Genomic DNA, 25,232 nt, shown 5'->3' on the forward strand with positions numbered 1-25,232 from the left:
ATCAATTGCTAAGACAACATCCACATGATCATTCCGCCATCAACAATGAGATAGCGTCAGCTTGAACAAAGATGGTCATTTGAACGTGTTTCTTCTCCCGCACATGGGCAAGTCAAAACGCCAATGCGGGCGAGGAAACGCGTTCAAACATACATTGTACAACAAACATTGTATATGTGTCCGTCTGGTGTCCCCAGATGTGTCCGTCTCGTGTCCTCAGATGTGTCCGTCTCGTGTCCTCAGATGTGTCCGTCTCGTGTCCTCAGCTGTGTCCGTCTGTGTCTTCAGATGTGTCCGTCTCTGCACTCTGTCAGATGTGTTCGTCTCTGCTCTGTTATACCTATATGTCCATCTTTGCTCTGCCAGATGAACCGCTCTCCGTCTCTGCTGCGTCAGCTGCTGTGTCGCCGCTGGATCTGGCATCAGCTGTCTCCTCTGCTCGTCTTTGCTTTCTCTCTGCTTCTGCTCTTTCACGTCACCACCATCCGCAATCCGTATGAGGAGAGCCAGACGGCGCAGGAAGCACCCACCCCCGGCCTTCCGCAGCGAGAGGGCGCTTCAGAGCGGCGCCCAGGAGGGAGGGTGGAGCGGGTCGTGGGGGCTGAGGTGACTGAGAAGCCCCCGCCGCCGCCCCCGCCTCCCCTCCAGCGGCTGCCGTCCATGGGTGGCAGCTGGGCGAACCCCAAGCAGTGGATGGCCTATCCGCGGGCGGTGGTGGCCGAGCGGGAAGCGGCACTGACCGGCGCCCGGCGGGTGACGCTCGCCACACAGGCCTCACTGGACCGGCTGGCTCTGCTCCCCGAGCTGGTCAACCACTGGGACGGCCCCGTCTCCGTGGCGCTGTTCACACCTGACGTGGAACACCCGCTGGCAGCTGCGTTCGTGGCCTACCTGCGCCGCTGTCACGCAGTGATCCGACAGAGAGTGACGTTCAGCCTGCTGGTGCCGGTGAACCGACCTCCGCGGCCGCTGGGCGGCTCTGGCCAGTTCGCCTCGTCTCCGTGCGGCGCCACGCGCGAGACGCTCTCGTCTGTGCTGCGCCGGCGGCCGGCCAGCGTCACCGCCTGGCGGCAGAAGATGCCCTATCCGCAGAACACGCTGCGTAACCTGGCGCGGAACGCCTCGCTGACGGAGTTTGTGTGGGTGGTGGACGTAGACGTGGTTCCGGTAGCCGGTGCCGCCAGCGCGCTGGACGAGTTCCTGGTGTCGCGCGCAGCCCACTCCTGCTGGCGCTGTGTGTTTGTTGTGCCAACCTACGAGGTGGATGAGAGGGAGAGGTTTCCGGAGAGCGCCGAGCGTCTGTTGGAGCTGGTGCGGAAGAAGAGGGCGCGCCCGTTCCACGAGAAGGTGCTCATCCATAACCAGTTTGCTACCAACCACTCCAGGTAGGTACGAGACTTGAGAGCGGGGAACCTCATTGAGGTATCTTCAGGAAAGGCTAAGATTAGAAAAGTTGACTTAGTCAGGCCAACATGACACTCGCCTGACATTTCGATCAAAAGAAATACGTTACGGTTGGAAGAGCGGCATCCCTCGGCCAAATAATGGCGTTATTTGGCTGAGGGATGGCACCTACCTGACCGAGGGCCGGATCGAGAATCTTATACCTGATCTAGGGACGACAGCTATCTGACCGAGGGAGCGACATCTATCTGATCTAGGGAAGACAGCAGGGGCGGCGGATTCGGGGGGGGGCAGAGGGGGCAGCTGCCCCTGGCAAACTCGTGGTGGGGGGTGGGGCAAAAGTAAAAAGTATCTTTATGCCCCCCTCCCATAATTTGTGACATAAAACTTTGACAAGAAGCCATGTATTAATTGTGTTCGATCATCTGAAGATGTTATCAGATGCCCATATACTTTATCATACGTTGCCTTTCGACAAGCGCTTGGCGCCAAATTTTGGGTACCTGTAGGGAATTGATCGAAGTTTATTGTGATAAAGTTTCAAAAAGTCGGTCGGAAATTTTTGAGATATCGAGTTCTTAGTGACGTCATGATTTCTGAGTTTTCGACCAAAACGGCATATGTTAAAAAAATCATAAAATCACAGAACAGACATACAGACATGCCGTAAACGCCATTAGACTGTCAATACCATAAACAATCAAATGGCTATCTTCGATTATTGATTATCGTTCCGCATTTACCAAAATCTTGAACTGAATCTTGGCAATTTCTCGTGACTACTTCACGACCATGATACATGCATTTCTTAAATTGAACTTTTTGAGCCAAACACGTACACATATGATGAAATGAATGTCACCATCGTGTTCTACGTCCCAAATTACCCTTAAAACATGTGTCACAGGCTGCGAATATCAGTTTTGATTTTCGGGTATATGTGCCTACCCGGTTGACCTGACCTTAGGGGGCTTGACTGACCCCTACATGGAGCTGACACTCTTGTAGGCCTTATATGATGGATTGTGTACCGTTTTGACAGAGTTTATGACGAGAGGCGCCCATTGCGAAGTCCTGAAGTCCATGCTACTGAAAGCCCGATTTCAGATGTTTGACCTGACCTTGACCTGACCTGTGACCTCAAAATTCAACTTTCAAGTGCTCATCTGAAGCGTCTCGTCTCGTTCTTTCGTTTGTCGCCTCGTGTGTTTCGCTGCGCCTATTGGTTCTCGAGTTATCGGCTGGGGGCGTTTAACGCCCCCCCCCCCTCAGCAAACTGTGGGTGGCGAAATACCCCAGCAACTGCTGGGTTAAATGGCCGCTTTTAGGGGCGACGGATACGGGGCGGTAGAGGAAGCATCGTCACCTAAGAAACTTTTGGAGGAGTGGCAAACATATATTTTGCCCCTCCATAATTTGTGCCCTAAACCTGGGGAAAATTTCCTCACCTAATATTGTACCTATGTGCCCATACAGTTCGTCTTTACCGTCACTTTGGAATACATGTAAATGCCAACAATTTCCGCTTTAACCCGCGCCCCGCTGGGGTCTGCCGAGCAACGCGCCCTGCTGGGGGGGTGGGTAGAGCACTTCATGGGCCGGATAAATCCGTTATCCACGGATAAATCCGCGGACCGGATAGGATTGGATTCTAAATTTGTTAAAAAAGAACGGATATGGGCGGGCCGGATTTGGGAATTGAAGGTTGAACCCGGATCAAAACGGATCAAAATTTTAACATTCAACATTGAAGTTAAAAATTAACCTAATGTGTTAAGCGGCAGCAGAGGTTTGATTAAAGTAATAGGCATCATTTTATGACACTCACTTGTCACAAGACTTGTCTTCAAGTGGATAATGTATGCAATGTATGCATGGTTTTTGGAACCATGATGGTCTATGAGATGCATGGCTGTCTGGTCCCTTAGATTGAATTTGTTAGTCCAGTTTTGGGTGAAACCAGTTATTGGTGAAACGGATTATTACGGATATTTTTTGGAAGTTTGGCTGCAATACGGGCCATGGGTGGGCCGGATTCTAATATTCAAAGAAAGGCGGATAATGGGCGGATCTGGATATGACTTGCCGGATATGGGTCGGGCCGGATCCTAAAAAGCCTATCCGTGAAGTGCTCTAGGGGTGGGGGCAATTTGCTCCCCCCCTAAGATCTCAAGAACCACGCAACATAGCGACAAGCGGCAAACGGTGTTGGATAGCCCTACCAGGGAACTACCTTGTGACCCAATTTCATTGACCTAGGTCAAACCGATGACGTCACAGGTCAGGTCAAATGTCGAATTTTCGCCGCATTGGTGGGGAAATGTTCGTCGAGCACATATTCTGCTATTTGAGGTCACTGATACCAGGTCAGGTCACAGAGGTCAGGTCACTGAGGGTCACAATATAAAAATATCATGTGATGCACGGTTTATGGTCCATTGTATATGTCAAATACGATTATGTGAGTCAGGCAACCTTTTGGGTCAGGTTAGATTATATTCTGGTGAAGGTCGGGTCAAGGTCAGGTCAAATTAAGTCAACTTTCAAAGTTGATATTTTGCATAAAATGGGTATTGATTCGATGCAGCTCGTCACGGGGAATTCAATGGTGGTCTTTGAACTCAAAAATTGAGTTCAAAAATTTGACGTCATCAATTTTGAACGTTTTTTTGCTAATACTTGGCCATAAAATGAGGTATCGATCTAAAAATTGGTATGTAAATAGAAGAGGGTAGGAACTGTCACATTTATTCCGGGTTTATTATATTCGGAAAAATTTTGGGATTTTTTTTTGCGTTTTTCGAAAAAAATCAATTTTTTGAATTTTTGAGGGTCAAAACCCCCCAAAAATTGAAAATCCAAGATAGCAGTTTTGTAGCGCCGCCTTTTGTCTACACGATCATATAAAGAACTTTGAAATTGCAGCGCCACCGTTTTTGGTACACCTGTTCATACATCATTTCCGCACATGTTGTGAAAATCACATACCCGGGTCTTCAAGGTCAGGTCACCAGGTCACGTCAAGTGACCATAAGTCAATGGGAGAAAATTGAAATGTGCCTCTTTTGGACGAATGTCGTTCAAAACGCTCTCAAACATCGGTTTATGCGTAAACATAACACACTGAATCGGAAAACTGCACCTGTGACCCCTTCGTATGCCCCTGAGATCATCTCAGGTCATGAACGGTCACCAGCAGTTTTGTGGCCATAACTTTTGATGGAGACGTGCCAGAGCGGTGAAAACACGTCAGATCTGTTCAGCTCGACCATACGGATCGGCTGATATGCAGCATGACCCTTTCCGGTCAGGTCATGACCTTGACCTAAGGTCAAATGTTAAAAATGACCTTTCAAGGTCAACGAATAGTTCATTCGACGTGTCGCTCGACAGTTTTTCCAGGGCTATCAGACGCCATTTGAGTTTTGACGATCGGCCCAGTAGTTTCGGAGATAGGAGGGGGGCTCTGGAGAGCCCCCCCCTCCTCAGTCACTCGCGTTATGGAAAATACGCCAGTCATGCGCGGGTTATAAGACCATCAGGTACGGTTTAGGTCACTTTCTGGTGGAGTTCAGGTAAAAAAAGGTCAAATTCAGGGGCGCAGCAAGAACTCTGGCGACGGGGGTGAGAGGCGTTCGAGATGCCCCCCCCCCCCCCAGCAAAATGGGCCCCCCTCAAACAAAAATGGGCCCGTTGCTGTTTTGCGCAATATTCTTTGAAAATCACAAAGCTATTTGAATACTCATTAAGCATAAATTTCTCATTTTAAACTTCGTTTACTCGCTTCGTGTGGGCAGAGGGGGGCGAAACGCCCCTCTTTCCCTGTCCTTTTTCGTAGATATCTCCTAAAGGCTAAACGACTGCAGATATCGTCACCAAACTTTCAAGATTCCTCCGGGCATCAATTTTACACATTGTGACCAAAAAATTCCCAGAAGCTATGATAGTTTGTGCACAAATGACGTCAGAATGACGTCATGTTCTGTGATTTTCGACCTAAAAATGTTTCGCGGGAAGAGCTGTCAGGCCTACAGCTGTGAAACTGTTTTCTTCTCTATGTGTTGTTACGTTCCTTTTTACTATCATTGCTACGTTGGGATTACTGTTGGTAGTGTGGCGTGTCGACGTTTAAAAGGTAGCGATTGTTTGTGCTTCCGAGCCGTTCTAATTTACGTTTGCCGAGTTCGGTGCCGTTCAGTTCAGTTCACCGTTCTCTTTCTCCCCCACCATGTGTCCCACAAGAGACTGTGCAAGTTTTCAAAGTAATTATTTACATCAGCACACATGATGATGAACACTGACCATATTAGAGCTGACGTTTACTCTGCAGGCGTGGCAACGTACGTACGAGGGGGTGCAATCAGCTTACACGTGCGTAGGGCTCATGCATCACAGAGTTTAGCTCAACCAAATGTGCACTATTTTGGGGGCCTTGCCTAGGACTACCAATGAACCGATTTTGATGTTGCTGGCTCAAAATTTCTTTGAGTCAGGGGACCCCACGTCAAAACAGCTTTCCGCCCCCAGCACGTGCAGCTTGCACCCCTCGCAGACGATGACCCCCTGGAAACTGGTTCAAGGTGTTAACGATGTGTCCCGCCAGTGTGGCTTTGCCCGTGACCTCGGGTTGACCTGTAGCCTTGCCAAAAATTTCGTGCCACCGAAACTTTGAAGCGGAATAACATGTGCCACGAAACACCGAGCGAACCGAGGCCAGCACCCAATGCCAGCACCACAAGTTTACCTCGCCGGAGACGAGTCGAACGGTCCCACTTTCGTCCCAATCGGTCCGCCCATTTTGACTCCAGGTCCAAAAAAGCTTGGACAAACTCACATACATAATGACAAACAGGCTCAGCCACTATAGGCTCAGCCTTGGCTCAGCCGAACTCTTTTTAGCGACCCACCAATGGGAATTTCCTGGAAGTTCCGGATGCAAAAGCATTCTATCGCATGCTTTTGATCCTCCAATTCTGGATGAGGCCCAATTGAGCCTCAGCATCAACTACTTACATTATCGGTGTGACAGCGCACTCAACCACAATTCACGGGGCAGGTGCCAATGTCTCCCCAGTGTAGAGAGACTCTCGAGACTCCAGACTGGACTCAACTGAACTGAACCGGAGTAGTCACTGCGGGACTCAGCTTATCGGCGCCCCCGGCGGATAGCAGTTGCCTCGGGCGCGGCACGCAGGGCTAGTCCCGCAGGACAGAGCTAGCGCGCAGGACAGAACAGGACAGAGCAGAACAGAACAGCTACTGAACTCAGAACACCGTAGTAGAAGAGGTCAACGACTCGCCGTGGCAACGACCTCGCCGGTCGCCGGCCTGCCCCAATCGTGGTGGGGCTGTTTGTTGCCCTCCGGCGGCAGGCGGCGCCGAACGGTGGGAGTCGGCCGGCCAGGTAGATGGCGGAGATGGATGTCGCAGGGGCGGCGTCAGGAGGTCCGGCGTGGTCCGCTGCGCCGACGGAGGAGCTCGGGTCTGTCGACCTGCTGCTGGTCACGCTGCTGGGCCGGCTCGCGGTTCCCGTCATCCCGCATCCTCCCCCGCGGTTGTTGTGCGCGGCCGCTGCCGCATTCCGCCCCCGGCAGATTATGTATGTATGTATTTGTATGTATTCACATCGTGCAATCGGTCCATGAACACATGGCTATTATGATTGACATGTCATAAAAACGGAACATCGGGATTCAGTTGCACAACTAACACACACACTCACGCACACACACTCAGCTCACATCACATTTGTACATCGCGCTACTCGTTTTGTTGTTTTGCCAGAAGATGTTTGCGGAGTTTTAGCCTGAACTCTCGCGTTCCCATGTTGTGGAAACAGATTAGAAGGCGCGCCGGGCCCATCAGCCGGTGGGGTGCGGTGCGGTCGCCGCGGTCCGCCGGGTCCGGCGGTGCAGCCACGGTCTGGCCGCGTCGAAGGAACAAAGTTTCTCACACAGCTTTGAAGATACAGAAAAATGTTCCGGACAATTACGGCGTAGAATTTACAGGGCTATAAACATTTGAATTGGAAATGATACGTTCTGTACAGAATGCGTATAGTAGCAGGTACGAACTATGGAGATCATTTTGTTTGGAGAACTGTAAACAGGAGCATCCCCATGAGGTCAGTCGAAAGGGGCCCATCATCGGCTGTTGCCTGTTCCTCGGGCCAGATGGCCTGGGCAAGACCTTCTCAGCGGGCCCTTACATAAGGTTCTGGGGCCCGGCCAGGACAACCTGTTCCTGAGACTGGGCCCGGAAGCGTATATCTGGGCCCGTTTTCTCGATAGGTACATTGTCGAGCCCAAGGGCCCATCACTTAAGCTCAAAAGCCTGGTTCAAGGCCTTCTGAGCGGGCCCTTCCGCTTTTGGAGACCTCCCGGGCCCCAGGATGTCATTGGCTTGGCCCGGTCGCTTTTGGGGCCCGGCCAGGGACCGGTATGGGCACCAGCAATGGGGCCCTTTTTTGACCCGAAAGCCTGGGCAAGATCTTCTCAGAGGGCCTTGACACTTCTGGGGCCCGGACAGGCCAAAATGTCTCTGTGACTGGGCCCGGAAAAGGATTTTTTCGGATCCGCTTTCCATAGCTTCTCCAGGGCCCTTGGGCTTCTCCAGGGCTCAAAAGCGGGACCATCGGGCCCGAGAAGGGTTTGGGGCTCAAAATTGATAAAGTTTGGGGCCCGGCAGGGCCGTACCCTGCAGTCATACCCTCAAGCCCGAAGGCTCGAGTATATCCTTCTGAACGGATCCTTCCGCTTTTGGGGCCCTGCCGGGCTCAAAATTACCCTGGCTCTGCCCAAAAGTGGGGCCGAAGGGCCCAGTTACGGACCAGTTTGTAGCCCGGCAGGGCCCCAGGGGCCACTGAGCCCGAAGGCTCGAACAAATCCTTCTGAACAGGCCCTTCCGCTTTTTGGCCCTGCCGGCCCAAAACTATCCTTGGCTAGGCCCAAAAGCGGGGCCTTAGGGCCCGCTTTCGGGCTGCCTAGCGGGCCCTGCCGGGTCCGTTTTTGGGGCCCGGTAGGTCCCAGGGAGGGGCGACCGCCCCCGTCGCCCCCCCCCCTGGATACCTCCCTGGTTGTTGCGTTGGGCTATGTCGCCATGTATCAATTATGTTATTTTCATTACATATTGACGTGAATTTCTTCCTCGCGTCAACATTCTTCTCACGAATATATTCATAACTATTGTCTTCTGCATTTACCACGATATTTGCATTTACCACGAAATAGACAGACAAATAATTTGAGAGAAAAGTTGTCCCAATACCTCATTTTTATGTGGTAGCTCTTATCAGCTCTATCTTAACTCTATCAGGGGTCGAACGGCAAGGAGGGGTCCAACGGAACACCCCTCCCCTACCTGGACAATGGCAAAAAAACAAGGCTGGCAAAACACCAATGCGGGCGAGAGAGTCATCAGCAGTGTCACTATTAGCTCGAATTAGATCCATTGCTTTAGAAAAGCACTATCGCTTGCTTTACCAACAAAACCGATGTAGCCAAGTCATTTTATTATTGCAAGCAATTTCACGCGTGGAACAGCGACACAATATCGATGTAACCGTCAAAAGTAGCTCCGCGTCGTCATTCACGTGGAATGGAAGGAGCTAATGACAAATTTACCAACAGATCTTATATGTACAGTAGCAATGACAACGGTCGACACGATAAGTGAATGATTATGAACTATGTTTAATCAGAAGAGCTGTTCTGATACGGATTGACAGATTTTAAGCTACAACAAAAAAGGCGAACACTGCTACTACAATAGCAGCACCAACAATATTTACTGTTACAACGCACTTCCCTCTATTCACCTCTCTCTCTCTCTCTCTCTCTCTCTCTCTCTCTCTCTCTCTCTCTCTCTCTCACACACACACACACACACACACATCACCTACGTGGCAGCGCTAGAGCAGATAAAGTTCCTGTTAGACGTACACGGCTGTGAATTCCAGCTACCCTCGGTGCTGGACGTCGCGACCGCCTCGCCGCAGCGCATATCACTGGCAGCCGGCTCCGTGCCGCCTTCCCAGTCCAAGAACGCGCCGTAAGCGCTTCCGTCCTCCCACTTCCAGGCTCCAGCTTCTGTGACTAGCCCAATCCAGACCTTCTTGTTTGACACGCTGTTTGCGAGACCGTAGATGACGGCTGCGTTTTCAGCTGTCATAGTAGCTAGCTTTCCTCCGTTAGTTTCACAGGCTGCAGCTGCGTCTTCCAGGCTGTCTTTATCCGTGGAGATGGTGAAACATTGGCCACCGCTCGCCACGGCGCCGTCGGGACAGCTCGTCGTCATGCCGTCCATCAGCTTGGCGAGGATGGTGTCGAGCTTGGTGTCGAGGGCCTCGATTTTGTCGCAAATCTCCTGCTGGCCAGTCTCAAGAGCGTCGAGTTTGGTGTCGATGGTGTTCAGCCGCGTCGTAAACCCGTTTACAGCGGTGGTGAGTTGAGTCGAGAGGTCTGCAATATTGCTGTTGATCGTTGTTTGTCCCGCGAGGATCATTGTTTTGGCGTCAGAGACTGCTGTGTTGACTGCCGCTACATCGCTGTCGAGATCTGCGATGGCAGCTGTAATCGTTGTTTGGGCGGTTGCAAGACTGCTCGAGAGAGTGGAAATTGAACTGCTGATGGCAGTTTGTCCCGCCAAAATCATACTTTTGGCGGTAGACAGCTCTGTTGAAATGCCTGCAATGTTGGTATTGATAGTGCCTTGTCCGCTGATGATCATCGTTTTTGCCGTTTCCAAATCAGAATCGAGGTCGGCAATGTTCGTATTTATGGTAGATTGACCTGAGAGGATCATTGTTTTGGCGTCAGAGACTGCTGTGTTGACTGCCGCTACATCGCTGTCAAGATCTGCGATGGCAGCTGTAATCGTTGTTTGGGCGGTTGCAAGACCGCTCGAGAGAGTGGAAATTGAACTGCTGATGGCAGTTTGTCCCGCCAAAATCATACTTTTGGCGGTAGACAGCTCTGTTGAAATGCCTGCAATGTTGGTATTGATAGTGCCTTGTCCGCTGATGATCATCGTTTTTGCCGTTTGCAAATCAGAATCCAGGTCGGCAATGTTCGTATTTATGGTAGATTGACCTGAGAGGATCATTGTTTTGGCGTCAGAGACTGCTGTGTTGACTGCCGCTACATCGCTGTCAAGATCTGCGATGGCAGCTGTAATCGTTGTTTGGGCGGTTGCAAGACCGCTCGAGAGAGTGGAAATTGAACTGCTGATGGCAGTTTGTCCCGCCAAAATCATACTTTTGGCGGTAGACAGCTCTGTTGAAATGCCTGCAATGTTGGTATTGATAGTGCCTTGTCCGCTGATGATCATCGTTTTTGCCGTTTCCAAATCAGAATCGAGGTCGGCAATGTTCGTATTTATGGTAGATTGACCTGAGAGGATCATTGTTTTGGCGTCAGAGACTGCTGTGTTGACTGCCGCTACATCGCTGTCAAGGTCTGCGATGGCAGCTGTAATCGTTGTTTGGGCGGTTGCAAGACCGCTCGAGAGAGTGGAAATTGAACTGCTGATGGCAGTTTGTCCCGCCAAAATCATACTTTTGGCGGTAGACAGCTCTGTTGAAATGCCTGCAATGTTGGTATTGATAGTGCCTTGTCCGCTGATGATCATCGTTTTTGCCGTTTCCAAATCAGAATCGAGGTCGGCAATGTTCGTATTTATGGTAGATTGACCTGAGAGGATCATTGTTTTGGCGTCAGAGACTGCTGTGTTGACTGCCGCTACATCGCTGTCAAGATCTGCGATGGCAGCTGTAATCGTTGTTTGGGCGGTTGCAAGACCGCTCGAGAGAGTGGAAATTGAACTGCTGATGGCAGTTTGTCCCGCCAAAATCATGCTTTTGGCGGTAGACAGCTCTGTTGAAATGCCTGCAATGTTGGTATTGATAGTGCCTTGTCCGCTGATGATCATCGTTTTTGCCGTTTGCAAATCAGAATCCAGGTCGGCAATGTTCGTATTTATGGTAGATTGACCTGAGAGGATCATTGTTTTGGCGTCAGAGACTGCTGTGTTGACTGCCGCTACATCGCTGTCGAGATCGGCGATGGCAGCTGTAATCGTTGTTTGGGCGGTTGCAAGACCGCTCGAGAGAGTGGAAATTGAACTGCTGATGGCAGTTTGTCCCGCCAAAATCATACTTTTGGCGATAGACAGCTCTGTTGAGATGCCTGCTATGTTGGTATTGATCGTGCTTTGGCCAGCAATGATCATCGATTTCGCTGTCTCTAGATCAGAATCAAGATCAGCGATATTGGTGTTGACTGTTCCCTGACCTGCAAGTATCATATCCTTAGCTGAATTTACCGCCGTTAGAATACCACCGAGTTGATCCAGTTCAGTATCGATGCTCGATATCTGCGTCATAATACTTGCTTGACCAGCAGTGAGAGCAGACTGATCGCAACTTGCGGTACTAGTCCCATCTGAAAATCCGGCAATCGCTTGTAGGATGGACGTCTGCCCATTGGACAGCACCGCCTCATTGCTGTTCATGGTGTCCAACAGCTGCTGCAGGGTCACGCCGTCATTATCCCCATCTTGCTGTGCTGTAACGGATAAACACGTCCTGACCAGTCCTCGCCGGGGTAGAAAGATGCGTCCCTGTCGAGGGGAGCCCGAAGACATGTTGGACGGGACGATGATGACCTCCACGAATTGATCAGTGTTCAGCGACGAGTTGGTGGCTAGATCGGCATCCTCAAAAGCTAATGATGCTGCCTGAAAACAAGAAAAATATATGGTTAATGCGTTGTCAAGCGAAAAATGATTGGATAACGACCCTCGCCCCGTTGGGGGGGGGGCATTTTGGCCCCCCTGTGGTTTTTCCTGAATAGCAAGAAAACGGCGACGCGCAGCGCCGCCAAATTTTCAGTACCTTCCCGGGCATCAATTTGACACCTTCACACTAAATTACAAGTCTTAGCTCACCTTAGGTCAGGAGTTATTGAGGTAAAACTGAGGTCATGTTCGAGCAAAATGAGCAAAAAACATGTAATCTTGAAACGCTCACCAAATCTACAGTTATCAAGAAATTTCAAAGTTCTTTATATGGTCTAGTAGACAAGAAGTGGCGCTACAAAACTGTTATCTCGGATTTTCAAAATTTTGGGGTTTTGACCCCAAAATATTCAAAAACTTGATTTTTTTTAGAAAAACAAAAAAAAATCTAAAAAATTTCCGAATTTCGAAAAAAAACAGGAATATATGTGATAGTCCCTGCGCTCTTCTTTATACATACCAAATTTTAGATCGATATCTCGTTTTTCGGTCAAGTTATAGGCTTATAGCGAAAAAAACTGTTCAAAAATGATGACGTCAAATTTTTGAACTCAATTTTTAGCGATTCTAGACCACTTACGGCAAAACAAAGACCACCATTGAACTCCCCGTGACGAGCTGCATCGATTTGATACTCATTTTATGCAAAAATATTAACTTTGAAATTTGACCTAATTTGACCTGACCTTGACCTGACCTTGACCAAAACGTGACCTAAGCTGGCCCCAAAGGCTGCCTGACCCACATAATAGCATTTGTCATGTAAAATTGACCATAAAACATGTATCACACGACACTTTCATATTGTGACCCCCCCCCCCGTGACCTGACCTCTGTGACCTGACCTGATATCAGTGACCTCAAATAGCAAAATATGTGTTTGAAGAACATTTCCCCATCGATGACTTTCAATGAAATGCATTTTACTCGATTTTACAACGCATTTCTTGAAATGCCTGTAAACGGTGAAAATTGGACCTTTGACCTGACCTGTGACGTCATCGGTTTGACCTAGGTCAATAAAATTGGGTCACAAGGTAGTTCCCTGATAGGGCTATCCAACACCGTTTGCCGCTTGTCGCTAGGTTGCGTGGTTCTCGAGATCTTAGGGGGGGGCCAAAATGCCCCCCCCCCCAACAGGGCGCGTTGCTCGGCAGAGCCCAACGGGGCGCGGGTTAAAAAGCATCCGCTGCAAACTTGATTTAGTGTCTTCTTGATAGACTTCATAGACCTCTTCTGAAGTTAAAAAATTAACATGGCCCCCTGAGGACGACGACACAGGGTCGATTTTTCTAGACTCTTGCACGGCAAACTTTGGCATCATAGATGTGAATTTCAAATGGCTGCCAAAAAGAGTTGTAGAGAAAAAGGCAAAATGCGACCACGGTTGATGGTTGTGTAGCATTTGGCCAAAGGAAAAAAAAAAGAAAATGGTTATGGTGACCCGAGGTCAGAGGTCAGGTCTACGACGCCGAGCTGAGTTTTATGCTTTTTGAAAACAACTTCAACACAAATAGTTCTAGAGCTACGGCAGTGGTACCAGCGCATTCGTCTCGTCAAGTTGCGTCGAAAGACATACACTTTGTTTGGAAAATTTCATGTTTTATATTGACTTCATGTGACCTCAAATGACCTTTGGTTGATATCGATAAATGAAAGGCCGTCCTATAATTGATTCGTATTCCCTGATCAGAGATCTGGCATCCATTCTGCTCTAGGCATTCATTAGCATCAAGATGGCAGCATTGAATAGGGTTGACTATTAAATAATGGAAGTTCCCCTAGCAACGATAGGTTTTTGCACCTGCACGCGTTTGTTTCGTGTCATCACATACACCGATATTTTTTCTTCCCAATGGTGAAAACCCGATGTCTTTAGCTTCATTCTGCTCTGAGCTATCACCGTTTTTCCAAGAGACCACCTTAACCTGTGGCGCACCATAAAAAGGAGTCGGGAAATGGACAAAAGCTCGTACCAGCGCGGCGCGAGGTCCTCAGTGGTCAGCTTTTGGTAGGAATAAGTTTTGTCAAGATAGGACATTTCTTTTGAAAGTGTATCGAGCGACTGTAGCATCTCTACAGACGATATGTCGGTGGTGTCATCGATTTCGAAAGGGGAAGTGGTGCCGACACACAGTGATGCAAATGGGGTTCACGAGTGGCCATAAATACCAAAAAGTCAAGTTTACCAAACCGAGTAAATCACCAACATGGCCAACCAAAGAAATGTTTGGGACATCTGAAATCACAAAGCTTTCATGTTTTAGTCAAAATCGGCCTCGTGTACCTATGATTGAGAGAAGTCGTCACATTTTCTATGGCGTAAAATGACTGCCAGGTATTTGCAAGTTCAAACGCCGCTAGCATTCGTTCATTTCATACAAACTGCAAAAATTCTGCATGGCAATGATCGCTAAAGCAGAAAGCCTGCTGCCTCTAATTCCGGGTCACAAAAAAACGTATCTCTTTTGGTTTGGCGTTGATCTAACTATTTGTCATCATGTTGCAATTGCAGTTTTTTACCAAAAAGATATTTGCTTTCGTTTCACCTAGAGCAGTTTACACACACAGTGTGTGCCCGTTAGTCCACCATACCATAGCATTCCCTAATCATTTCTGAGCCGCACTGTGAAAGAAGTAACCTTCCAGGCGGTGGGGGTAGGCCATTTTTTTTGCCCCCCCCCCCTTAGTTTTTTTTCGATATATCTCCAGAACCGCTGCGCCGATCGTCACCGAACTTACAGTACCCTCCGTGAATAACTTTTGCATATTGTGACCTAAAATTTTCCCAAAGGCTGTGTTAGGATGGCCGCTAAATTTCTGCCATTTTCGACAAAAAAAGGTTTCGCGGGAAGAGCTGTCAGGCCTACAGCTTTAGAGATACAGAAAAATGTTTCACACATAAAAGGTGTAGAATTAACAGGGGTACAAAAGGACCATCTCAGATTTTTGAAAATTTTGGATTTTGACCCCAAAAAATAAAAAATAAATTTTTTGAATAAAATAGCCGAAAAATCCTAGAAGATTTTTGAATTTCAAAAAACGGAATAGATGTGATAGTCGCTACAGCCTTCTATCCACATACCAAATTTGAGATCGATACCTCTTGTTTGGGCAAGTTATAGCGAAAAAAAAAACTGTTCAAAATTGATGACGGCAAATTTTCAAACTCAATTTTTATCAATTCTAGACAACGTAGCGCAAAACAAAGACCAGCGTTAGACACTCCGTGACGAGCTGCATCGAATCAATACCCATTTTATGTACAATTATCAACTTTGAAATTTGACCTTTTTGACCTGACCTTGACCTGACCTCCACCAGAAAGTGACCTAAACCGTACCTGATGGTCTTATAACCAATACCATTGAGTTGGAAATGAAAAATAGGCCACAAAACATGCATGGTAAAGTTGGGTTCATGTGGTGACCCTTGGTGACCTGACCTGACCTGACATGGTATTATCAGTGACCTCTAATAGCAACATATGTACTAGGCAACTGACGCCCTATCGCTGATTTTCGACAAAATACGTTTTGCTCGATGTTATAGCGCATTCCCTAGAAGGCCCGTGAACGGTGAAACATTTTATCGATGACCTGGCCTGTGACGTCATCAGTGACCCCGAGGTCAATAAAATTTGATTTCCCTCAACAAATTTGACTGGGCTATCGAACGCCGTTTGAATTTTACGGATCTGTCCAGTAGTTTCGGAGCTGCGGGGGGAGACAAAAAATGCCCCCCCCCCCACCACCACCACCACGCGGAAGGTGGCCGGGAGGCCCACCGCCTGCCGGGTTAAGAATGGATGCTGACACAATATACGCACTACGCACTCAAGCAAGATAACCACAAGATCTCACATGACACGAACAGAGCTGTGAGAGCACCCAGACGGCGGGATCGTCCCGAGAAACACAACCACTTACAGTATCCGGATCTGAGAGCGCCTGTTCTTCGCTACGACTGCTGCTGAGATCTTCGGAGGACACGGCCCTTGTCGACCTGGTGACCCACGCTGCCCCAGCTGGGACTGCTGAATGCCGCTGCAGAGTCAGTGTCGAACCGGCCGCCGCCGTCGCGGCCAAACAAACACAGAGCAGTGCGGCGGCACGCATCTCACCTCTCACAGTGAGAGGTGTTCAGGAGGTGAGGGCTAGGAAGATGTGCCGAGCTCTCCGCGTCCGTGTCCGCTGCCGTCGGCTGAACGGTTGGCGCACTACTAAGCGCGAGACGCATGGACCACCGCCTTATATTGGGGCTACGACAAGGTTTTCTTTTTCAGCCTACACTATGCGTGATATTGTTTTCATAAGTTTAGATGTAATAGGATCAAGGATGTTTTACTTTTTACGGCTAAACAAGAAGTCGGGTTAAAGTAGTTCCAGAAAAGGTGTTTTTAAATAACCTCCTACCATAAAACACCAAATGATGGTGAATGAAATGCTTGATGGTTTTGACCACAGTGCATGATAAAAACGATTGCTAATCAGATAGAGAGCTTTAACAGGCATATTTTCATGATCATCTGTGGTTGAGATAATCATAATTATTTCATTTGCCCATAATTCGATAATTTATTGTGAGGAGTCCATTTGAATAGCATTTTCTCTGAAAATATTTAAACCAGTGCCTCACATAAAACAAGTGCTCCAGCAGGAAGGTGTCTTTGCTGGTCCACCCTGCATTGTATTGAGTTGAATGAGTTCCGCAAAGCTACCACGCAACGATTTTCTTGAACACCTTGTGCGAGCAAATTGTTCACTACAGATGGAACTACACTACAATTTTATGTTCGTAAGATTCTCGTTTGTGAAGACAGGTATACGGACGAGCTTGAAAGATTTGATCCTCAACTTGCCCCATGGACATGGTTTCAAATGGAATCATGAATTCAACTTTTCAATTTTGTCGGTTATATTTATTTATTTATTATTATTATTATTATTTCAGTATACCCGACAACCACAAAATAGTGAGCATTAGGTAGGTACGTTGGGTGGCAGTGCGGTCTTCATAATACATACACATTACACAATACACATACAACACAAATATATACAATGTACATACATCAAATGATCAAATGTTTACACACTCAGTCCACCATGATTCGTTTTGTCATGGATGTAGTTAACGAATTCGGTTTTAGAACAGTTCCATACATGATAAGGAAGGCTGTTCCACAATATCGAGCCATGGTAAGACAACAATGTCTTTCTATGTACATATACCTACCTATTTGGTTTTCGGAATGTCAAGATCAAGATTATTCCATTTTGGCACACTGCACAGATCTAATGTTATTTTTCAGAAAATCCATCATGATTATAATTATGTATAGTCTGACAAAGCAAGGACAGAAAGGATTTAAGGCCACAGTTATTAACACGCGCACCGACGGGGGGGGGGGGCGGATATCCGCCCCCCCCCCCTGAGGTTTTTCGCGAATAGCGGGAAAACGGCGGCGCAAATTTGGTACGACTCTTCTCTCATCAATTTTACACATGGTGTGCAAGTTTGAACCTCCTACCTTTCAAGGTCAGGTCACCAGGTCACTTTGAATGGCCCAACCTCAAGTCACTTTTTTGCAACTTTGTCACCGTGCCAGAGCTACAGTAGATGTCGGAGGCCTTTGAAAGTCGCAGGATGTTATAAGGTCATTAGTAGCTACAATTTGTTTATCTCGGAATTTTGATATCGATGACCTAAGGTCAGGTCAATTTCTCGACCTCCCCATTATAAGTCAACGGGGGAAAAATCAACTCCCTGTTTTTACCACTAAAACGGGTCAGAATGGCCCCATAAACCATACATGACCTCGTATACGATCAACCTTCACTACCTTGAGGTCTGTTTTGCTGTTGGGCAGCTGTAAGGTCATGTGACGTCATCAAAGGTCAACAGCGGTTTTTTGACAATAACTCCGTACAGGAACTAGATACAGCCGCGCGGATGGTCTCATTGTGTTCAGCTCGTCAAGGCGCATCGAATGATATACATGATGACCTCGAGGTCACGTGACCTGAGGTCAACCTTTGACCTTGACCTTTCGAGGTCAACATATATATCATTCGATGCGGATTGACGAGAGGATCACGATGCTGCCCTTAGTTTGTTCCTATATTGACTAGTTAGAAAGTTATTCGAAAAAAAACTCTTTCCATACCTAGCGCCGCCATTTTGACTTTTTTTACCCCTGTGACGTCATCTTTGACCTGACCTGAAAATGACCTTTGTAAAAATTGTAGACTTTGCCCGTGCGTATCCCTTGCCGTTTACTGCTTGTCGCTATCTTGCTTCGTTCTCGAGATCTCAGGGGGGGGGCGGTCATCCGCCCCCCCCCCTGTCGGTACGAAGTTGGCGCAGACCCCCTCGGTGCGCGGGTTAATACACGTGTTCGTAGAGATAACTTCCAATACGACAGAGATAATTACTCTCAAATTTAGTCACAGGTACCTTTAGATCATTTACCTACAATAAGTACTTAGTACTTACAATAGGTTAACCCGCGCCCCGTTGGGGTCTTCCGAGCAATGCGCCCTGCTGGGAGGGGGGGCATTTGCCCCCCCAAGATATCGAGAACCACGCAACATAGCGACAAGCGGCAAACGGCGTTGCATAGCCCCCTCAGGAAACTACCTTGTGGTGTGACCCAATTTCATTGACCTAGGTTAAACCGATGACGTCACAGGTCAGGTCAAATGTCGAATTTTCACCGTTTACAGGCATTTCAAGAAATGCGTTGTAAAATCGAGTTAAATGCATTTCATTGAAAATCTTCGATGGGGGAAATGTTCTTCAAACACATATTTTGCTATTTGAGGTCACTGATACCAGGTCAGGTCACAGAGGTCAGGTCACTGAGGGTCACAATATGAAAATATCATGTGATGCATGTTTTATGATCCATTTTATATGCCAAATACGATTATGTGGGTCAGGCAGAATTTGGGGTCAGTTTAGATTATGTTCTGGTCAAGGTCAGGTCAAGGTCAGGTCAAGGTCAGGTCAAATTAGGTCAAATTTCAAAATTGATATTTTGCATAAAATGGGTATTGATGCGATACAGCTCCTCACGGGAAGTTCAATAGTGGTCTTTGTTTTGCGCTACGTGGTCTAGAATTGCGTTCAAAAAAGTTGAAGTTGAGTTCAAAAAATTTATGCCATCAATTTTGAAGAGTTTTTTCCGCTATATTTGACCAAAAAAGGAGGTATCGATCTAAAATTTGGTATGTTTATAGAAGAGCGCAGGGACACGCAGGGAAAAACGTGTTCCGTTTTTTTTCGAAATTCAAAAAAAAAAACCTTTAAATTTTTGCGTTTTTTTTCTAAAAAAATAAATTGTTTGAATTTTGGGGGTCAGAAACCCAAAATTTTGAAAATTCGAGATAGCAGTTTTGTAGCGCCGCCTTTTGTCTACATGACCACAGAAAGAACTTTGAAATTGCTTGGTAACTGTAGATTTTGTGAGGGTTTCAAGATTTCATGTTTTTTGCTCATTTTTGTTCGAACATGACCTCAGTTTAACCTCAATAATTCCTGACCTAAGGTGACCTAAGACCTGAAATTTGGGTGAAGGTGTCATATTGATGCCCGGAAAGGTAATGAAAATTAAACGCGGCGCTGCGCGCCGCGTTTAATTTTCATTCAAAAACGGCGGCGCGCAGCGCCGCCGTTTTCTTGCTATTTAGGAAAAACCACAGGGCTGGGGGCAAATTGGCCCCCCCGGGGGGCGAGGGTTAATGGTGTAGATGTATTTAGGCTTAAAGTCTATCTCCAATGTTCAATGCACGTGCTAACCCGGCACCGCCTGGGCTATTTCCGTGCCCACGACAGCCTGGGGGGGGGGAGGTTGGTTCCACTTCCGACCCCACCACCCCCTGTTATCTCGAGAACCAATGGTCGTATCGAGCCCCGCAAGGCGGCCTTCGAAAGGTCTCTACGAGACCTTCCCAAAGAACTCTTAAGATTTTAAGATTGAGGTCAACTTTCGATTCAAGGTCAGGTCAAAGGTCATATTCTGGGGTTTTGCATGATTAGGCTTACGGACAGCGGAATCGATAGCTGCTGCTCAAAACTCACCAAAAATGATCTCAAAGACCTAGTAAATGTACCATATGCGTATAGGGGTCATACTAAGTACGGGTCAAGGTCAGGTCAGGTCACGAAAGGTCACGGTTTTCACTTTCTGCTACATGGGCGTGCGACACATGTTTTATGGCTTATTTTTCACGCCGAATCCGATGGTAATGGTTGTATGTGACCCCAAGTCACTGTGCTGGTGATAAGTGTGCATTGAAAGCATAAAAATCGTTTATACCATACATAACTGAACGAGGGCTAAGAAAAGAAGTCATTTTCAACTTTTTATTTTTCACATAAAAATGCATTTTTCTAGACGAGCTTTGTCCCAAAAATCTTTTGGTGTCATTTGTTTTCACATGCAATGTTCAGAAGTGCCTCTAATTCACGAAAATGCTCATGACGTCACCATGCCCTACGCATGTTGGATCTATTTTTTTTTTTACAATTTGGGGGTCAAAAATCAAGATAGGAAGTTGAAATTTGGGACATCAAATGTTCTAATAGGGCTCTATAACATATCTCCGTTTTTTTTTGGAAATTCTCAAAATTTTGGATCTTATTTGCTGTTTTCCAAAAATGTAGTTTTTTAATTTTTAGGGATGAAAACGCATTTTATAGTTACAGAACTCGTTGATCTGCGTCTATTCATGTCCTTAATTTACAATTTGCTTTAAACCTTGATTTTTGACGATTTTTTAAACATTTACCACTTTTTGACTGAAAACGCCATGTAGTTACATCACTAAAATCGATATATCTTAACCCTCGCCCGCACATGCCATTTTCCCATCCTAGAACGCACATGGGGGGGGGTGGTTGCCACCCCCCCCGCGCCATTTCGTTCCTGTTGGAGATAGAGCTTAGCGGTAAAGACCGAAAAGATTCTTTGGGAAGAGACGAATCCAATGATACTTAGTTTTACCTTCTCAGGTCAGTCATTGACCTTCCAGGTCAGGTCAAACTAAAAAATGTTGCTGTTTTGGGTCACCGTTGGATATCAAGTGCGCTGCTTATCAAATACCGATGACGATGCTGTTTTCTGGTGCCAAGCCAACTAGAACCTCTTTGTCACACTACCCGACCAGAATTTTGCTGCTGAGGTCATTTCAGGTCAAGTTAGGTCAAGGTCAATTATATGTGTTTGTATGTCTGTGTGTGTCTGTGTGTATACTGATGTGTGCACCGATTGTTTTTGGGTCCATATGACATGAAATCATGATCTGAGAAGCTTTTACCAAAAATGCAGTCAAAAAATTCACAAAAAGTCAATTCAGCTTGCCTAAAACGCTATTATCTTAGATGACCTAGGTTGACCTTGACCCTGACCTTGACCCCTGTACATCGTCGAACAACATGTTCCATGATAGGTGGGAGGTAAGACTGGCAAAAAAGGCCGAAATCAGGGTGTCAAAAGCTCACAAGGCCCATGGCAAACGCAAGATATTGAGAATTGGCCATTTGGGTCATGACATGACCTGAAAAACAAGGTCATATCTCCGAAACCAAAAATCACAGAAACTTGAAATTTTCAGTGGACATCAAGAAAGGATAGAGGAGCAGCTATACGAAAAATCAGCCTTCTAGCTCTAAAAATGTTGAGTGCAGAGCAGAAAGACTACCTGGGGGGTGGCAACCACCCCCCCCCCCCATGTGCTGGCGAGGGTTAAAAAGTTTGGAAAATTTTTCTTAAAAATTACACAGGAGACGTCAAATTAATGGGGGAGAAGGTATGCCAAGTTTCAAGTTGATAGCGTAAGCGGTTCATGAGTTATTCAAGAAAAACGGAGGAGGGGGGGGGGGTCGGATCCGATCCCCCAGGCGGTCGCGGGTTAACCCAACCCCCACCAAACACGATTTGATAGCACAGTAACGACGTCAGCTGGGCGTGAAGTTTTCCCTTCACCATAGTGTTTACACACAAAATTGTCCAAGTCTGGGCCAGGATATACTAGTCTAAAAATGCAAAAAAAAAAACGATAAAATTTTGGCATCAATAGATTCAGCGTTTCATCGTGTGTCTCAAACCGTCCATCATTTGGCCTCAAGGAAGGTAAAAAGTGTTCAAAATCGAAGTTGAAACGATGCTATCTGAGCAGAGAATCTGGCAGCAATCACGTGACTTGCTATAAGCAGTTTATCGATAATTTACTAATATAATTATTAATATGCTGCTTTAAACAATATAAATCATTCATTTTGAGCTTTCAATACTTTCAATAAGGTCAAAACATCGCAAAACATAGAAGTTATCACAATAGTCACGTGGGTGTCAGGAAATGTCACAGGTGCGTCAGATTTGTGACTGGGGCTTTACTTTCAAACATTGGGTCTACCTGTTTTTTTAATAGGTATCTTGGGTTACCCCTCGCCGGCACAGGCCATTTTGAGTCCTTCGACGGCACAAGGGGTTGGTTGGTATGAACCCCCCCCCCCCCCTTCGCGTTTGGTCCCTGATGGAGCTAGAGCTTTGCGGAAAAAAACGAGTGTGTTGCCCGTCACGAGAGGTAGCCAATGATACCCAATTTTAAGGTCCTAGATCATCGGGTGACCTTCCAGGTCAGGTCAATGACCCAAAAATCGGGAAAATCGGGACCTGTTAGAAAGTCGTAAAATGTGGCTGCTATGGGCTTTTCCGGGGTGCTGATCACGAATATCGTGTAAGTTTTGATCAGAGATGATGTTTTTAAGCATTTAGACCAGGTCGGGTCAGGTCAGGTCAGGTCAACCGGTAGGGGTCGTGACGGGTATTCGTAGTACCTGTCATCCGCCTCTGACAGCTTCGTAACATGTTACGAAGGCACCAAAACTACTTCGTAAATGTTCAAATGGTTGCTAAATTCGAATTCAGCTCCAAAAACTAGCCTAGAAACATGTAAAACTCGACAAAGTGAACCGAGGTCACCAAAGGTCAATGACCTGACCTGACCTTCAGGTGACCTTGACACCTACCCTAATGTATGGCAGCAACATCAAATCACATGTCTGAATGTTTGAAACCACGAAAAGCTTGCAAACGCGCGGCTAATGCGAGCCGACATACGCCGAATCGCGATTCCGGCCAAACATGGTCTCGGAAAAGAAGTCACAGGTCAAAGGTCCTTTGGGTCAGGGTTATGAAATTTTCAGGGTAAGTGTAAAATTGATGAATGCGAAATTACTGAAAGTTTCGTCGTGATCGGCCGCTTTTTACGCGATTTATTCGCGGAAAACCTTAGGGGGAGGGCTGCATCAACCCCCCCCCCCCTGTGCCGGCGAGGGTTAAAGTGACCACTGGACATCCCACCATAAAGGGACAGCATCATCATTTTGATGAAATTTGATGCTGCATAGGCTCCATCTTCCTGATCCGGGAACTGAAGACCGATCCTCGAAGCTCCACACCATTCTCTCGCTATCGTCGGTCAAAGTACGTTATGCGTACTACACTTTGAATCGCGCACCACTATTCTCACTGTTTAAATGTTTGCGCCGTTTTGAATTGACCGTCAATAATAAAATCTTTCCCTTCTCACTTCATAAAACTTTTTAAAGCCAAAACGTTTTCCGCACTTTATCATCACCGCTAACTTCATTAACCTGCGCTGGCCCAGGGGTACAACATTTACCCCCCACCCCCCGACGAATATTTACGATGGCTCCTGAGCGCTTTGCGGTGGAGGCGCAAAACTTTCAGTACCTTCTCCCCCATCTATTTCACGTCTCCTGGAGCAAATACTTTGGACCCAGCCCCTTGATGACGTCACAGGGTCCATTTTCCTAGACCCTTGTACAGCAAAGTTCGACGTCAAAGACGTGAACTTCAAATAGCTGCCAGAAATAGAGTTTTAGAGCTAGAGAGCTAGAGGCGAATTTCGAGCACGGTTGTGTATCATATGACGTACGTAAAAATACAAAAATAATTTTGGTAACCTGAGGCCAGAGGTCAGTCAGGTCAACGACCCCGAGCTGGAATTTTAGTTTTTTCCCAAATAACTTCAAAAAATGGTCGGAGAGCTAAGGCAGTGGTACCAACTAGTGATGTCAATCACGGAAAATCGAGATACCGATACCAAACCGAATACCAACAATATCCATGGAAAAATACCGAAACCAAACCGACTTGTGAATATGAGGAAAACACCAACTATTTACCTAATTCTCAGCCTCTTTTACATTAGTGAGGATTCATAATACCAACAAAATACAAAATTGTGGTATGACAGTTTGACGTTTGTGAAAAGCGATAATGTGAACACATATATATTGCACAAACCGGTTTCGATATCACTTCATCAGTGTGCAAATATATAAATAAAACACACAAAATACAAAACGGAGACGAAACGTGCTGTACCTATTTCGTCTCCGTTTTGTATTTTGTGTGTTTTATTTATATATTTTCACACTGATGAAGTGATATCGAAACCGGTTTGTGCAATATATATGTGTTCACATCGCTTTTCACAAAATACAAAATCCAATCGCCTGGAAATACCAAATACCAAGTTGGTATCGGTTTGGTATCGGTATACCAAACGGTTGGTATCCGAATGACAATTGACATCTCTAGTACCAACGCACTCGTCTTGTCTTGTCAACGCGTCGAAAGACATATATTTTGTTTAGAAAAGGTTTAGTCTTATGTTGACCTCATATGACCTCGAATGGCTTTTGGTTGACCTTGACAAATAGAGGGTGTTGTAGGATGAATTTGTACCCGCTGACCACGAATCTGGCATCCATTTTGCTCTAAGCATCCATTTAGAGCGTCAAGATAGCAAAAATGGCTGAATGATTATGGCTAACTTGAATAATTGAAATAGCCTCCAGCAAGGACACTCTTGCCCGATCTTGACCTTGGGGCAGCCTTTAAGATATCCTTCAGTATATTTCAAATCTTTTTGGAATTTAGTGACAAGATATACAAAAAATTGCAAATTCTGAAGTCAGGTTTGAGCATGACCTTG

General features: G+C 46.8%; 2 protein-coding genes across 2 annotated transcripts in view; one reads left to right on the plus strand and one right to left on the minus strand.

The window, feature by feature from the left end:
* Positions 1-366: 366 nt before the first annotated feature.
* Positions 367-25,232, plus strand: part of LOC122388348 (beta-1,4-glucuronyltransferase 1-like) — a 36,033-nt gene continuing 11,167 nt past the window's right edge. Inside the window, exon 1 of the mRNA XM_043379378.1 lies at positions 367-1,385. Within this exon, the coding sequence (XP_043235313.1) occupies positions 367-1,385 (1,019 nt within the window). The remainder of the gene's footprint in view (positions 1,386-25,232) is intronic.
* Positions 8,906-11,559, minus strand: LOC122388354 (probable GPI-anchored adhesin-like protein PGA25). Its single transcript, XM_043379384.1, has one exon. It carries the CDS (start codon positions 11,554-11,556, stop codon positions 9,301-9,303), a length of 2,256 nt encoding a protein of 751 aa, XP_043235319.1. The 5' UTR covers positions 11,557-11,559; the 3' UTR covers positions 8,906-9,300.

Source organism: Amphibalanus amphitrite, unplaced genomic scaffold (genome assembly GCF_019059575.1).
Source record: "Amphibalanus amphitrite isolate SeventyFive unplaced genomic scaffold, NRLGWU_Aamphi_draft 000319F_arrow, whole genome shotgun sequence".
Lineage (NCBI taxonomy): Eukaryota > Metazoa > Arthropoda > Thecostraca > Balanomorpha > Balanidae > Amphibalanus > Amphibalanus amphitrite.